The 16,279-nt window shown below is 48.3% G+C and overlaps 1 protein-coding gene across 1 annotated transcript in view; it reads right to left on the bottom strand.

Annotated features, from left to right (window-relative positions):
• Window positions 1-16,279, bottom strand: part of inppl1a (inositol polyphosphate phosphatase-like 1a) — a 270,287-nt gene that overhangs the window by 14,583 nt on the left and 239,425 nt on the right. The window contains exons 25-28 of the mRNA XM_072262518.1: window positions 14,907-15,044; window positions 9,715-10,465; window positions 7,460-7,596; window positions 4,004-4,093 (exon numbers count right to left, since the gene is read on the bottom strand). Coding sequence (XP_072118619.1) covers window positions 4,004-4,093; window positions 7,460-7,596; window positions 9,715-10,465; window positions 14,907-15,044 — 1,116 coding nt within the window. The remainder of the gene's footprint in view (window positions 1-4,003; window positions 4,094-7,459; window positions 7,597-9,714; window positions 10,466-14,906; window positions 15,045-16,279) is intronic.

Below are 16,279 nucleotides of genomic sequence, written 5' to 3'. Positions count from 1 at the left end.
TGCATTTGAGATGGGAAAGGCAGAGAGAGTCTCCTTTGATTGCCAGTCTGTGCTCTGTGACATCGAAGCAGGCGAGTCTCCAACACCAGAAGGGCAACTCAGAGCACTGTTAAGGCATTCCTGATGAAAATACAGCTCCCTTCCATTGAGAAGGGACCTCAGCCTCCTCTGCCAAAGGGAGCCCTGTTCCTGTGTTCTGTGCTCGAGAAAACTGGAGTCTTTTCAGAGATGTTTAAATAGGCACATGAATGTGAGGAAAACGGAAGGATATGAACAGAAGGGATTAGATTAATTGGCTATTTGATTACTAATTTAACTGTTTTGGCACAACATGTTCCTGCTCTATGTCCTACGATTCTCGGAACACTAATCGCCCGCTCTCTGCAAGTTGCTTTGGTGAACACTCCTTGTTGGCACTCGCGCACTTTCAGAGGACCCCACAACAGGAGAGCATTCTGACCAGCTGCATCACTGTCTGGTACGGAGGGGCCACTGCAGAGGATTGGAAAAAGCTGCAGATGGTCGTAGACTCCCCCAGCTCTGTCATGGACACTACCCACCCCACCATCAAGGGCATCTTCAAGAAGCAGAGCCTCAAGTGGGCAGCATTCATCACAAAGGACCCCTACCATTCAGAACATGTCCTCTTCTCACTACCATCAGGGAACAGGCACAGGAGCCTGAGCAGCCACACTCAACGGTTCAGGAACAGCTCCTTCCTCTTGGCCATCAGATTCTGAACAGACAACAAACACTGGCTCATCATTCCATTTATTTGCAATAATTTTGTAAAGTTTTGATTTTTATGTCTTTGCACTGTACTCTTGTCATGAAACAACAAATTCCGTGTCTGTGATAATAAACCTGATTCTGGCTGAAGGTGTGAAGCTGGAGCAGTTTGAAGTCTTTAATGAAGGAGCCATCACAAGTGATGCTACTCAAAGCAAAGACCTGCTCTAAAGACAGTTGTATTGTAAGGCAGATGGCTTTATTTTCCTGACCAAATTCTTAAATTGCAAAGTCCTTTTATTTACATAAGCCTGAACGATAACATGTTTCCAAGAGCACAGGTTATAAAACACCAGGTGCTAAATGAGCCCATCTCCAGGAGAAGGAAAACTCTGATCTCAAACCTTCGCTGCCTTGAGGCTATATTCACTCATGGGCAAGGCTTCAGGAGCAAATTCAGAGGCAAAGTCCGGAGCTGCAGTCCCTGAAGCAGTCTCACGCTGAGTTCTCCGCTGTTCCTCTCGATTCTTCAGCCGCATGGATGCATGGGCAACCACCAGCTCTCCATCTTGCGCTGCCCTGGTTTGCTTATGACAGCAACATCCATGGTCGACCCTGACCCACGGAGGGCCTACGAGATGAAATCACCTTTCCAGAGTGCTGTTCCTCAGCGAGACATTCTCAACACTTCTGGAAAATGGATGTACGGCAGCTCTCTCTCCTATCTGGTGCCAACCTCAGGGTAGATATGCTGCAAAGTTCCCTCCACAGCGCCTGAGCAAACGTCTGACCGCAAAGTGGACCAGAACTGCACCAAAGTCACATTAGAGTCCACACTGACCTGACCGCAGGGACGCTCCAAACACCTGGCCGGCAGGCAGTCCCAGCCTGCTTTTGTCCATCCTGTGAGCTGCAGCAGTGCAGCAGGACTGAGATGCATGCCTGGCAATTACTGTGAAGGAGGAGACAACTCCAGTAATCTCTCTCCACAACCCAACTCAACAGGCCAATACCCATCCATCAGCTTGTGGCCCAGAGCGGGGCCTTCTCACCTTCCCCACCACCAGCCAACTCTGCAACAGCAGCCTCCAGTTGAATATAAAGCACGAACTTGCTGTCAATCAGTGAGGGTAGCACGTCCAGCCTAACAGTGCCAGCGACCCGGGTTCAACTTCTGCACGCCAAGTGTTTGTACGTTCTCCCCAGGACTGCCTGGCTCTCCTCCGGGTGCTCCGATTTCCTCCCACATTCCAAAGTCGTACGGGTTAGTGGGCACGCTACGTTGGCACAGGAAGCATGGTGACATTTGCAGGCTGTGCCGAGCATGTCCTCAGACTGTGTTGGTTCTTGGCACAAACAGCGATGTACAGGCGACAAGTAAAACTGATCTAGTGTGGGACCGGGCGGACTAACATGATGCCTACGCAGGAACTACTGTGAAGGAGGGAACAACTGCAGTAATCTCTCTCCACAGTGCTAACCCAGAGGTGAACACCTACCCATCAGCTTACAGTACCTGGCGGGACCCTCTTGACGTCTCCCGAATCCTCCCTTTCCCACCTCCAGACAACTCTGGAACAGCAATTCCCTGTTGATACAAGCAGGATAGAAAGCACAGTGCAGGCAGAGGGCATGAGAGCTGGTGACTCCCCCAGATCAGCAAACTCTGGGGCCAGAAATCCATGCGAATCCTGGGGTTGATACTGAAGGTCGAAGGCCAAAGCCGGCATACCCGGAAGTCAGTGGCCTGATGTCCGTGAGTCTGTAGATCTGGGCCAAGGACCTGAGGTCAAAAGTCTGATGTCTACGCATCGGGAAGTTGGAGGCGCAGAGGCGGCCTGTCCTGGAGTCGGGGGGCCTGTCTGGGTGGGTGGGAAGGTGGTGAAGTGGCTTGTTTTTGCTGTTATTTGTCTTGTTGTTGCTACTTGTGTTCTGCTGAACAGTGTGGGCATGCTACACTGGCGCCAGAATATGTGGCACATCCTTGGCTATGTTGGTTGCTGACGCAAATGACGTAATTTCACTGTACGTTTCGATGTACGTGTGACAAAGACATGAATCTAGATCTGAAAACAGGATTATGCAGACAAAACAGTTTGGTCCCAAACATCAAAAACAGCATTCCCAATTCTTATCTGTCCGTGTTACTCTGTTTCAGCAGGGTCTAAACGCACACATACAGTGCTTGTGTATGGGGTATCCAGCACGGGGTGGCACCTCTGGTGAAGGGGCATATTGTGCCCATTCTGGGACAGCTCACTTGCCTTCAGGCCCGCCGGACACTCATCTCTCACCTGTGGTTCCTGTAGATGTTTGCATGCGACAATGGCCACACCCCGGCACACTGCTCCGACAGGCAGGCTAAGCCGGATGAGAGCAGCCCAAGCCGGATGAGAGCAGCGCATGGGCCTCAGACCAGTGAGACAGGGACATGCCTGTCCGAGCACGTGAAGTCAGCTCTGGTGGACTGGACGGATGAGATCCACAGTGAGACCCGATGCTCCGGAAGGCAGTTCTGCAACGCTCGGTGGAGAGCAAGGGCTTTACAAGGCACAGAAGTAATCATGGTCACCCACTGTAACCAAGGAAGACCCCAGCTTGTGTCGACTGGACCCAGACTTCTGAGGTCGAGAGAGTGGAACAGTCCCAGTGTCACAGCTTTTCTACTTTAAATACTCTCCCAAATGGGCTTCACGTCATCGTCGGGCATGACAACCACCACAGTAACAGTGATTGGACGGCTTTGTCACAGGTAGAGCAGGACGAATCCTTCAGCCTGAGGAGCGAGCGATTCCCAGGACTTATCGTGGGCACCAGTCCAAGGGGCATTGCTACGAGGGAAGGGGCAGTGTCTCGCCGCTGAAATCAAACACACCGGCGACTTCCCAGTGGTGAACTCCAGTCTGGGTACCTGGTTGGGGGGGAGGGGGGGGATGGAAATCACCTCACAGACAGCACCCCCCCTACCACGCCTCCCCGTCACCCCTCTCCCAAGCAAACCCTGCAGTGAGTGATCACACAGCCTGCTGTGGGTAGGAAGGGTTGAGGAACAGAGCCAGCTAGAGGTGGCAGCTTCTGTAGTCTGCAGTATGGTTAGTCTTAGAATCAGTGCTTGGGGCAATAACGTCCCTCCTCTCTTGGACAGTCAGTTGTATTTAATGTTTATCCTTTTCGTTGCTTCTCCAGAAGTTTTAGAAGCTATTGGAAAAAAAACTCCCATAAGGCACTTTTTTTTTTAAATATATAAAGAAAGCAAAGTCCTGCAGCTCATTACTTTCCCATTTGCTGCAGGCTCTCCAGCAAAATATTCTTGTGGTTGATGTCTGTCACGCCAGCTTCTTCCAGGTCCTCCTTTGTGATGTCACTGTGGGGGCGAATCAGAAAACCAGAGTTAGTCATCAACCAGACATTCTGCAGATGCTGGAAATCTCCACCAACAAAACATACTCAGCAGATCACACTGATGGCTCTGGGCCTGAACTTTCTGTCTCACTGCTGCCATCAGGAAGAAGGTACAGGAGCTTCAGGACCCACACCACCAGCTTCAGGAACAGTTATCACCCCTCAGCCAACAGGCTCCTGAACCAGAGGGGTCACTTCACTCTCCCCAACCTACAGACTCACTTTCAAGGACTCTTCATTTCACACTCTCAATATTTATTGCTGATTTATGATTATTTCCCCTTTTTTTCTTTTCATATTTACAAAATTTGTTGCTTTTGCACATTGTTTGTCTGTCCATACTGTTGTGTGCGGTCTTTCATTGATTCTATTGTGTTTCTTGTGTTTACTGTGAATGCCCGCAAGAAAATGAATCCCAGCTGTGCTTTGATAATAAATTTACTTTGCACTTTGGAGAAGATGTTTCCTGTAGTGTCCCAGTATACAAGTGTAAATGAGAATGAAATAATTGTTAATCTGGGTCCAATGCAGCATAAAATAAAACACTACGATAAAAAACACAATAATAAAAAGCACAATAAATATACAAGACAGTTTATACGCAGAGATTGACTGTACGTCCATAAAGTGACGCTGGGCACAGGAGTGTCTGTACACAAGGTGACTCTGACAGGATGTGATAAAGTAGTGGTGGTTGGGGGTGTGGAGGGGTGGGTTAGTGGGTGGAGGTGTTGATCACCCTCGCTGCTTGGGTTTTTGAGTCCGGTGGTCCTGGCGTCAGAAAGTTGATCCTAGTTTATACCCAATTTGTCAAATGGAGTTCAATCCGGAAAAAGTGTGAAGTGATTCAATTTGAAATGCCGAACTTGAAGGCAGAAAACAGGGTTAATGCCAGAATTCTTAGCAGTGTGCAGGCACAGAAGGATATTGGGGTCCACATCCACAGGTCCCTCAAAGTTACCATGCAAATTAAAAGGGTGCTTAAGAAGGCATATGGTGTTATTTTATTACTTTAGTGATACAGCGCAGAATAGGCTCTTCTGACCCAAAGAGCCACACCAACTAGCAACCCACCCATTTGTTTTTTGTTGTTCCTTTCTGCGCCTTGTGGTGCTTCAGGTGGTAACCTTGCTGTCTCATTAGCATTTGTCTATTTTTTTTAACCAGTTGCTGGTTCGATGCTCAACCCAGCACAGGTGGAAAGCCACCAAGAAGCCTGCTGGATTCCCGGGGTCACTCGCCTTAAAGTCCACTACGGATACCAGTACACCACCAGCTACCAGCAACCCACCTACTTCACCCTAGCCTAATCACAGGGCAATTTACAATTCCAATTAATCTACAAACTGGTACATCTTTTGACTGTGGGAGGAAGCCTTAGTACCTTGTAGCATTTTGCATGCCACAGTCCTAAGGAGACACCAGATTGCATGGAGGGAGAGAGAGTTTAAACGAAGTGAGTGGGGGCAGTTGGCACATTTTGTGCGCCACAGACCCAAGGAGACACCAGATTATTTATAATTAGGCACTTGGCAAGGACCGCTAAAATGAAATTATGTTTAAGCAGAATGGCTATTGTGGGGGTGTGTGAGTGGGTCAATGTTGGAGTGGGGAGTTGAAGCTTTGGCAAGAAGAGGCGTGGGTCATAGGTAGATTTTTTTCATTAGTTATTCTTTCTTTCTTATTGTGCATTTCGAGCGGAGGGGATGTCAGGCAGGATAGTGGAATGCTCCTCCTGTGGGATGTGAGAGGGCAGGGAGACCTCCAGTGTCCCTAATGACTTCACCTGCAAGAAGTGCATCCAGCTGCAGCTCCTAACAGAATGTGCTAAGGAGCTGGGAGCTGGAACTGGGTGAACTCCGGCTCATCTGGGAGAGGGAGGAGCTGATAGGCAGGGCACACAGGGAGGTAGCTACACCCAAGGTGCAGGACAGAAAAGGACATAGTCAGCTAGTGCAGAGCACCCCCGTGGCCATTCTCCTAAACAAGAGGATACTGTTTGGGGAGGGTGGAGAAAGGGAGGGGGAAGACCTTGCAGAGGAAAGCCACTGTGGTTAGATTTCTGGCACCGTGGCTCAGAAAGGGACAGAGGTGAGCTATAGTGATAGGGGATTTGTTGGTTAGGGTAATTGAAAGGAGACTCTGTGAACAAAAACAAGATTCCTGGATAGTTTATTGCCTCACGGGTGGCAGGGTTCAGAGGCATCTTAGATTGAGTCCACAACTTCCTTAAGCGGGAGGGTGAGCAACCAGAGGTCGTGGTCTATATTGGCACCAATGACTTGGGTAGGAGGGGTGACAAGGTCCAGCAAGGTGAGTTCAGGGAGTTAGGCGCTAAGTTAAAGGGTAGGACCTCCAGGGTTGTGATCTCAGAACCGCTAGTGTGCCATGTGCTAGTGAGACCAGAAACAGGAAGATCATGCAGTTTACCATGTGACTAAGGAGACGGTGCAGGAGTGAGGGCTTTAGACTTTTGGATCATTGGACTCTCTTCCAGGGAAGATGGGACTGATACAGAGGGCAGGGTCTGCACCTGAACTGGAGGGGGAAATCTAATATCCTACACTTCAAACTCAATTTATTATCAAAGTACATTTATGTCACCATATACAATCCTGAGATTCAATTGCTTGTGGGCATAGTCAATAAATCCAATAACAGTAATAGAATCAATGAAAGACCGCACCAACGTGGCATTCAACCAGGGTGCAAAAGACAACACTGTGCAAATACAAAAACATAGAAAAAATATTATTAATAGTAATAACAATAAATGTAGATGTGTGAAATGGTCAGCATAGATGTGGTGGGCTGAAGGGCTTGTTCCCATGCTGTGTGACTGTCCGCCTTGCCTTTCTGTCAAAGTGGTGATCATGATCATGGGCTACTGTGACCTGGGACATCACAGGCATTAAATCAAACACTGGGGCCTTGTTACACCAGCACATTTGTCTGTCTGTCTATCAATTGATCATCTATCTATCAACCTGTCTACATATCTGTTCAAAGGTACAGCGCAGAACATGGTCTTCTGGACCACCAAGCCCAGCTGCCCAGCAACCCACCTATTTAACCGGATAATTTACCAATTAACCTACTAACTGATACATCTTTGAGCTACAGGAGGAAATCCACCCATTCTACAGGGAGGACATACAAACTCCTTACAGGTGATGTTGGAATTGAACTCCAAACTCCAGCACCCTGAACTGTAAGAGTGATGCCTAACCGCTATACTACCGTGGCACCCCAAATTAGTGCCGGCGGACGAGAGGTTACCTCTGCCCAGTCGAGGACAGGGACACAATCCTGCAGTGCAGACACCTACCTCAAGAATTCCAGATCGTCCCAGCCGTTGCGGACCAGACCATCCTCATACCTCTCCAAGCCCAGACGGCGTAACCAGTTCCCCACACTGGAGTCGTGAGACAGGCTGGAGCTGGTGCTGCTTGCTTGGCACGAGGCCTGTGGGATCGAACAGGATAAGGGTCACTCAAGATTCAAAACTGTTTATTGTCATTCTTCAGTAAAGGAGAATGAAATGATTCTTACTCCAGATTCAGTACAGCACAAAACCAAAAACACAAGAAGCATAAAGGACACAATAAATATTTATTTATTTAGCAATTCCGGACACACAGCAACCCATCAATTTAACCTGAACCTAATCACAGGACAATTTACAATGACCTACTAACCGGTATGCTTTTGGACTGTGGGAGGAAACCAGAGCACCTGGAGGAAACCCACGTGGTTACAGAAAGGAGCATAGAGAAACTTGCTTACAGTGGACAACAGAATTGAACTCCGATGTCCCGAGCTGTAATAACATCATGGTAACTGCTATGCTTCCGTGATTTTTCAATATAAAAGAAGTCCTACAAAAGACAATGTACAAGTAACTGTGATGTGGCAGTGCACGGGGTAGGATGAACAGGGTTGAGGGTTTGTGCAGAGGAGTGGCCAGTGTGCACGTAGTGGTGGAGGGGTGGGTTAGTGGGTGGAGGTGTTGATCAGCCTTACTGCTTGGGGAAAGTGACTGTTTTGAGTCTGGTGGTCCTGGTGTGGATGCTATGTAGCCCCCTCCCTGATGGGAGTGGGACAAACAGTTTATGAGCAGGGTGGGTGGGATCCAAGATTTTACTGACCCTTTTTCAGCAATTTTCTGTATATATGTCCTTGACGGCAGGTAGGCGGGTGCTGATGATGCATTGGGCAGTTTTGACTACCCGTTGTAGAGGCTTCCTGTCTGTCACAGTGCAGTTTCCGTACCATGTTAGCAGCCTGTTAGGATGCTCGCTACTGCACAGCTCTCAGTCTTGAGCACTGACGTGCATAGACCGGCTCTCTTCAGCCTCCTCGGAAAGTAGAGAGGATGATGGCTTCAACAGCTGGCAATTTGAACCAAGCGCCTTGGTTGGGGTGGGCAAAGCTCCCACAGTAGAAAAGCAGTGAATGCCCATAGGCTTCAGCCACAGAGCTGGAAGGTTGATGCCTGTTCAAATGATTTTTTATACTTTTTATTTAGAGATACAGTCAGTAACAGGCCCTTCCAGCCCAGCGAGCCCTCCTCACCCAATGATACCCCTGTGGCCAACTAACCTACCAACCGTACATCTTTGGATCGTGGGAGGAAACCAGAGCACCCGGAGGAAACCCACGCAGCCACATGGAGAACGTATAAGCTTCTTAAAGACAGCAATGGGAATTGACCCCGGGTCGCTGGTGCTGTAAAAGCATAACACCAACCGCTATGCTCCCAAAGGAAAGGCATCTCCTGAATTCATTAAAATCAACGTTCAGAAATGATTCACACAGGAGGTTCAGCAGATGCTGGAAATGCAGAGTAACACACACAAAATGCTGGAGGAACTCAGCAGGTCAGGCAGCACCTGTGGAGAGCAACCCTGCATCTGGACTGAAAAGGAAGGGGGTAGAAGCCGAAGGGGAAGGGGAAGGAGAGCATCAGAGGTGATTCCCCTCTGTGGAGGGGAAGAATCTCGGCCCAAAATGTCAACTGTTTATTCCTGTCCATAGATGTGCCTGATCTGCTGAGTTCCCCCAGCATTTGGTGGGTTAGTCTGAAGTTACATCACCATATTTGAAATAAGTATACCCTAGATGGGATTTGAACCCACAACCCCAATGAAGGGGCCAATGCCTTTATTAGGCCACTTCATTCCCCCTCCCCCAACAGCATAGACCACGGAACAATGTGCCAGAGAATTCCTGAGGCTGCTGGGGTGTATCATAAAACCATAAGATATAGGAGAATGAGGCCATTCAGCCCATTGAGTCTGCTCCACCATTCCATCATGGCTGATTTATTATCCTTCTCAAACCCATTTTCCAGCCTTCTCCCTGTAACCTTTGACGCCCCAACTCTTCAAGAACCTATCAACCTCCTTCTCAATGACTTGGCCTCCATGGCTGTCTGTGGCAAAGAATTACCCAGTTTCACTCCCCCTGGCTAAAGAAATTCCTCCTCATCTCCATGCTAAAAGGACACCCCTCTATTCTGAGGCTGTGTCTTAGACTCCCCCACCACAGAAACATCCTCTCCACATATCCTGACAATCTTACCTCCTCTGCCATATCTTCTTCAATGCTCTCCTTGATGGAGCGAGGGGGGAAGGCAGCAGGGCGGCTGTAGTCAGGGAGGAACGGTCGGTGGGGTTGACCTTTCACTGGCAGTGGGGGGTTCCTCATGGGGGGCTCCGCCTTGACCCCCGGGTAGTCCACCTCGCTGAGGCTCTTGGCCATCTGCAGGGCGGAATAGGAGTGATCATCGACAGCCCCCTGGTAGGCTGGGCCGCAGTGGTTGGTCATGTAGGGAGGCAGCAGCTGCCCCGTGCCGGGGGACAGTTGGCTCTTGGGGTGAGGTTTGGGTGGGAAGGGGGCTTTGGTATCCAAGGGGTCTGTGGGGTGTCGGTGCTTGCCGCCGGGGTTCCTCAGGCCGGGCTCATCCTTGGACCTCTGTCTTTGGACCTCCTTTGAGGTGGCGTAGAAAGGATTATCAATCACGTCCATCTCAGCTGACTTGGGCAGGGGTGGAGGGGGGTAGTCAGGTGGCGGCCGGTTGAGGGTCAGGCACTCGTCGTCCGAGAGAGAGGCCTCTTCGCTGGCCAGGGGAGGGCGAGCTGACGTTTGCCGTTTCTTGTCGTGTAGGCCCAGAGTGGTGTGGCCTTTGGTTTTCTGAGGAGCTTTCACGGCGCCCGAGACCTGGTGGTCGGGGGATAGAGGCACTCCCTCCAGCATATAGTAGGCAGGATTGTTGAAGCTGTTCTTGGAGCACAGCGCGTCTGCGTCAGAGTGCGCCTCCCCCTGTTTGGTCCTGGAAGAAACATCCCAGAGATCAGAGCAAGTTCAAAGTTCAAAAAAAACATTCATTATCAGAGTTACAGATGTCACCATATACATTGCATTCTGGTTCAATAGACAATAGGTGCAGAAGTAGGCCATTCGGCCCTTCAAGCCAGCACCGCCATTCACTGTGATCATGGCTGATCATCCACAATCAGTATCCAGTTCCTGCCTTATCCCCATAACCTTTGATTCTGCTATCTTTAAGAGCTCTATCCATCTCTTTCTTGAAAGCATCCAGAGACTTGGCCTCCACTGCCTTCTGGGGCAGAGCATTCCATACATCCACCACTCTCTGGGTGAAAAAGTTTTTCCTCAACTCCATTCTAAATGGCCTACCCCTAATTCTTAAACTGTGGTCTCTGGTTCTGGACTCACCCATCAGCGGGAACATGCTTCCTGCCTGCAGCGTGTCCAATCCCTTAATAATTTTATATGTTTCAATAAGATCCCCTCCCAGCTTTCTAAATTCCAGAGTATACAAGCACAGTCGCTCCAATCTTGGTTCACTGGGCTATTGGTTAATTGGGCAGCTGTTTACTTGGGACAACTCTTAAAGAACAAAACTGAGGAAATAGCCAGAATTCCCTTCATTTATTTGGGACACTCTGCCGCTTAATTGGGACAGGAGTCTGTTGCCGAACAGTTTCTATCTAATGTCAGTCTTGTACACTTGTGTGGCCATTAGACACTACGTCGTGCTTACAGGGAACTGCTTTTAAACAGCGTCAAAAAAGCAGTGATTTTTGTCACTGATAGTTGGGGAGAAATAAGCAGTAAAACAATTCAGAACTATTTCATTCACTGCGGTTTCAAGCATTCAGGCTTGGAGATACCGGAAACAGTAGGGAGTGAAAAGGAAACAATTTCGCTATTTTAGGCACAACAAAGAATTTGAAGGTATTGGCAATCATTTTGAATGTGATAATGAAAATGAAGATTTGAAGGATGCAATCATAAGAACATGACAGCAAACACTAGATGAGTTTCTCTGTTGATAACTATTAAGAACTAATACACAGTTTTATAACACTGTAGTAGAACTAGTTTTCTAATTTATTCTGTATTTCCTTAAAATACATAATTTGTTACTCAGTTAAACTGTAGTTTGCCTTTTTTAAAAATATATTTTAACTACTTCCTAGAAATTAGGCCAGCCACTTAATTGGGCCAAAATGTACTGGTCCTGATGTGTCTCAATTAACCGGAATTCATTGCATTACTCTGTGGTTCACTTTCCTGCAGACGCTCACAGTAAAATAAAGAAATACAATAGAATTTAGGGAAAACCCTACATGAGTTATAGACAGAGGTTGAGTAGGTTCGGACTTTATTCCCTGGAGCGTAGGAGAGTAAGAGGAGATTTGATAGAGGTATACACAATTATGAGGGGTATAGATAATAAATGCAAGCAGGCTTTTTTCACTGAGGCTGGGAGGGACTACAACCAGAGGTTGTAGGTTAAGGGTGAAGGGTGAAAAATTTAAGGGGAACATGAGGGGAAATGTCTTCGCTCAGAGGGTGAGAGTGTGGAACAAGTGGTGGATGCAGGTTTGATTTCAGCATCTAAGACAATCTTGGACAAGTACATGGTTGGGAGGGGTATGGAGGGTTATGGTCCAGGTGAGGGTCGATGGGACCAGGCAAAATAACAGTTTGGAATGGTCTAGAATGGCTTAAAGGCCCATTTCTATGATGTGGTTTTTTATGACTCTAAACTAAGGCTGACAAGCAGCCAATGTGCAAAAGCAGACAAACTTTGCAAATAAAAAAAATACTGAGAATTGTAAAGATTAGGTTTATTATCAATGATACATGTTGTGAAATGTATTGGTTTATGGCAGCAGTACAGTGCAATACACAAAAATTACAATAAGAAATATATATCTAAAAAAACAAATACGTAGGGCAAAAGAGGGCAGAAAGATATTGAGGTGGTGTTCATGGGCTCATTGTCCATTCAGAAAGGGGGAAGAAACTGTTCCTGAATCGTTGAGTGTGTGCCTTCAGGCTCCTGTACCTCCTCCCTGATAGTGGCAATGAGGAGAGGACATGTCTTGGGTGATGGGGGTCTTTAATGATTGACACGGCCTTTTACAGAAAACAATGAGTTGTAGACTCCTTGAAAGCATGTCTGTAGGCTGTGGAATCAGTTCAGAGTTGAGGTGAGTGAAGTTACCCACGCTAGTTCAAGAGCCATTGACCATAAGACTTAGCAGCATCAAGTCTGCTCCACGATTCAATCAAGCCTGATCCTCTTTTCTTCCCCTTCCCTCAGTCCCACTCCTTGGCCTTTTCCCTGTAACCTTTGATGCCGTGTCCAATCAAGAACCTATCAAGCTCTGTCTTAAATACACCCAATGACCTGGCCTCCACAGCTGCGTGTGGCAGCAAACTCCACAAATTCACAGCCCTCTGGCTAAAGAAATTTCTCTGCATCTCTGTTTTGAATGGACGCCTCTCTACCCTGGGGCTGTGCCCTCTTGTCTTAGACTCCTCCACCACGGAAAATATCCTTTCCACATCTACTCTGTCTGGGCCTTTCAACATTCGAAAGGTTTCAATGAGATCCCCGCCATCCTTCTAACCTCCAGTGAATACAGACCCAGAGACATCAACGTTCCTCGTATGATAACCCTTTCATTCCTGGAATCATCCTTGTGAACCCTCTCCAATGCCTGCACATCCAAGGAGCCCAAAACTATTCACCAGTGCCTTATAAAGCCTCAGCATCACATCCTTGCTCTTGTATTCTAGACCTCTTGAAATGAATGCCAACATGGCATTTGCCTTCCTCACCACTGACTTAACCTGCAAGTTAACCTCTAGGGTGTTCTAAAGCACTAGGCCGCAACAAATCCATCAGCTCCAATCGTCATGGTTTCCATGCCATTGGAATCAGTTGGTTGATTTGTGAAGTATCGTGTGCTTCTTGGAGTGCAACATCGAGTACACGTTAAACAAGTACACGCACAGGCGTCTTCGCTCTGTGGGCCATTTCTTCAGAATGAAGACCATCATCCTCGACCTTGAGGGATCGCCACGACGACGAGGGTGTTCTGCACAAGGACTCCCAAAGTCCCTTTGGATCTCAGACTTTTGGATTTTCTCCCCATTTAGAAAATAGTCTGCACATTTATTTCTACTACCAAAGTGCATGACGATGCACTTTCCAACATTGTATTTCATTTGCCACTTTCTTGCCCATTCTCCTAATCTGTCTAAATCCTTTGCAGACTACCTGTTTAGTCAGCACTAACTGCCCCTCCACCAACTTTCGTATCATCTGCAAACTTGGCAACAAAGCCATCTATTCTACCATCTAAATCATTTATATACAGCATAAAAAGAAGTGGTCCCAACACCAACCTCTGCAGAACACCACTAGTCACTGGCAGCCAAACAGAAATAGATCCTTTTATTCCCACTCACTGCCTCCTACCAATCAGCCATTGCTCTATCCATGCAAGTAACTTTCCTGTAATACCATGGTAAGCAGCCTCATGTGTGGCACCTTGTCAAAGGCCTTCTGAAAGTCCAAATATACAACATCCACTGCATCCTCTTTATCTATCCTACTTGTAATCTCCTCAAAGAATTCCAACAGGTTCATCAGGCAGGATTTTCCCTGAAGGAAACCATGCTGACTTTCTACTATCTTGTCCTGTGTCACCAAGTACTCCATCACCTCATCCTTAACAATTGACTCCATCGTCTTCCCAACTACTGAGGTCGGGCTAACTGGTCTATAATTTGCTTTCTGCTGCCTTCCTCCTTTCATAAAGAGTGGAGTGACATTTGCAATTTTCCAGTCCTCTGGCACCATGCCAGAGTCCAATGATTTTGAAAGGTTACTACTAATGCCTCCACAATCTCTAACGCTACCTCTTTCAAAACCCTAGGGTGCAGTTCATCTGGTCCGGGTGACTTATGTACTCTCAGGTCTTTCAGCTTTTTCAGCACCTTCTCCCTTGTAACAGTAACCACACTCCTACTCTTCAACATCTGGCACACTGCTAGTGTCCTCCACAGTGAAGACTGATGCAAAATACTCACCCTTCTGTCCCCTTTGCCCCGATACCCCTTCTGCCCTCAAACATTCCCCTCCATGTCCTCCACCTCTGATACCCCCTGTCAACTCCACCCAATACCGCACTTCCTTCCCTCCATCCCTGAAAACCCTCTTCAATCCTGAATATCCCCCTCCAACCCTGAATCTTCCCTTCTGTTCCCAACCACCCCTGAACTCCCCCTCATCCTCTCTGCCCGACACTGCCCGCTGTCCACACTGCCAGACACCACCACCCCAGACCCTCTCCATCCCCTTTGCCCCTAAAACTCTGTAACCTCCTCTGGCCTTAAAACCCTGTCCCCCCCCATTCCTGACCACCCACCCATCCCACCCCCCATACCTGTCTTCCGCAGCTACTGCAGGGAGCAGTGCAGGTGAACGCCCAGCCGGCAGGGGGCACGGTTTCTCTGGCTCTTCGCTCTGTTTCCCAAGCTGTGGCCCGGACGTCTCAGGAGATACCGGTTTCTTCAAATTCCCCCTGAAAAGCAACATCTAAACATTAAAAACTTCAAATATCAGCTTTATTTGTCACATGTACATCAAAACATGGGGTGTGTGGGATGTGCAGGGAGGGGTATGGGACAGATGAAGGGGCTTGCCGTGTCCATTCTGGGGCAACTCACTCACCTTAGGCCCCCACCAGACACTCAGCTCTCACCTGTGGCTCCCAGTAACTGTCTGCATGTGACAGCGGCCACACCCCAGTACACTGCCTCGACAGGCAGGCTAACCAAGTGACAGTAGCTGGTGGCCTCGTGCCTGCAGACTGGCAGATAAGATCTACAGTGAGATCCAACGGGCAGGAAGATGGTTCTACAACGCTCCATGGAGAGCGACAGGCATGACAAGGCACAGAACACATCATGGTCACCCACTGCAACCAAGACCCCAGTTATAACGGCTACTGGATCTGGACGTCCGAGGCTGAGAGAGTGGAACTGTCCCAGTGCAATAGCTCTTCCACGTTAAAATCTCTCCCTCACAGGTCTCCTGTCATTGTTGGATACGACAGACATCCAACACCACAAAACATACAGGTTGAGTCAATGACCAACACAGTCCGAGGATTGCACTGGGCAAGTGTGGCCACACTTCCAGTGCCAACGTAATGTGCCCACCACTCACTGAGCCGAACCCACACGTCACGGTTGGACCATGAACAATTGCCGAGGGAGCTCAGCAGCTCAAGAAGCTTCTGTCAGGGGAAAGTGAAGTGCGGACGTTTCTGATCAAGACCATACATCAGGATGAGCGTGGAGGGGGAAGATGATTGGGGATAAGGGGAGAGGCGAGTCAGGAACCAATAGGCGATTGGTGGACTGGGAAGTGGCAAGGGATAAAAAGACCGAGAAAGATTAGTTTTATTTGTCACGTGTACATTGAAACACACAGTGAACTGTGTCATTTGCATCAATCACCAACGCAGTCTGAGGATGAGCTGGGGGCAGCCCACAAGTGTCACCCCAACATACTAAGATGAAGGAAAGGCAGAAATATTGTCTATGTGCACTGCAACACAGCCTTTGACTAAGTGGGAGGGTGATGAAGAAGGTTCAGATGCTTGGCATTCAGGATGAGACAGTAAATTGAATTAGACATTGGCTTCACAGGAAAAGCCGGAGACTGGCTGCCTCTTTGGTTGGAGGCCTGCGATTAGTAGTGTGTCACAGGGACTGGTGTTGGGTCCGTTATCGCTCGTCATCAGCAGCTTTG

Source organism: Mobula birostris, chromosome 7 (genome assembly GCF_030028105.1).
Source record: "Mobula birostris isolate sMobBir1 chromosome 7, sMobBir1.hap1, whole genome shotgun sequence".
Taxonomy (NCBI): Eukaryota; Metazoa; Chordata; class Chondrichthyes; order Myliobatiformes; family Myliobatidae; genus Mobula; species Mobula birostris.
This window is presented reverse-complemented; position numbering and strand designations above follow the sequence as displayed.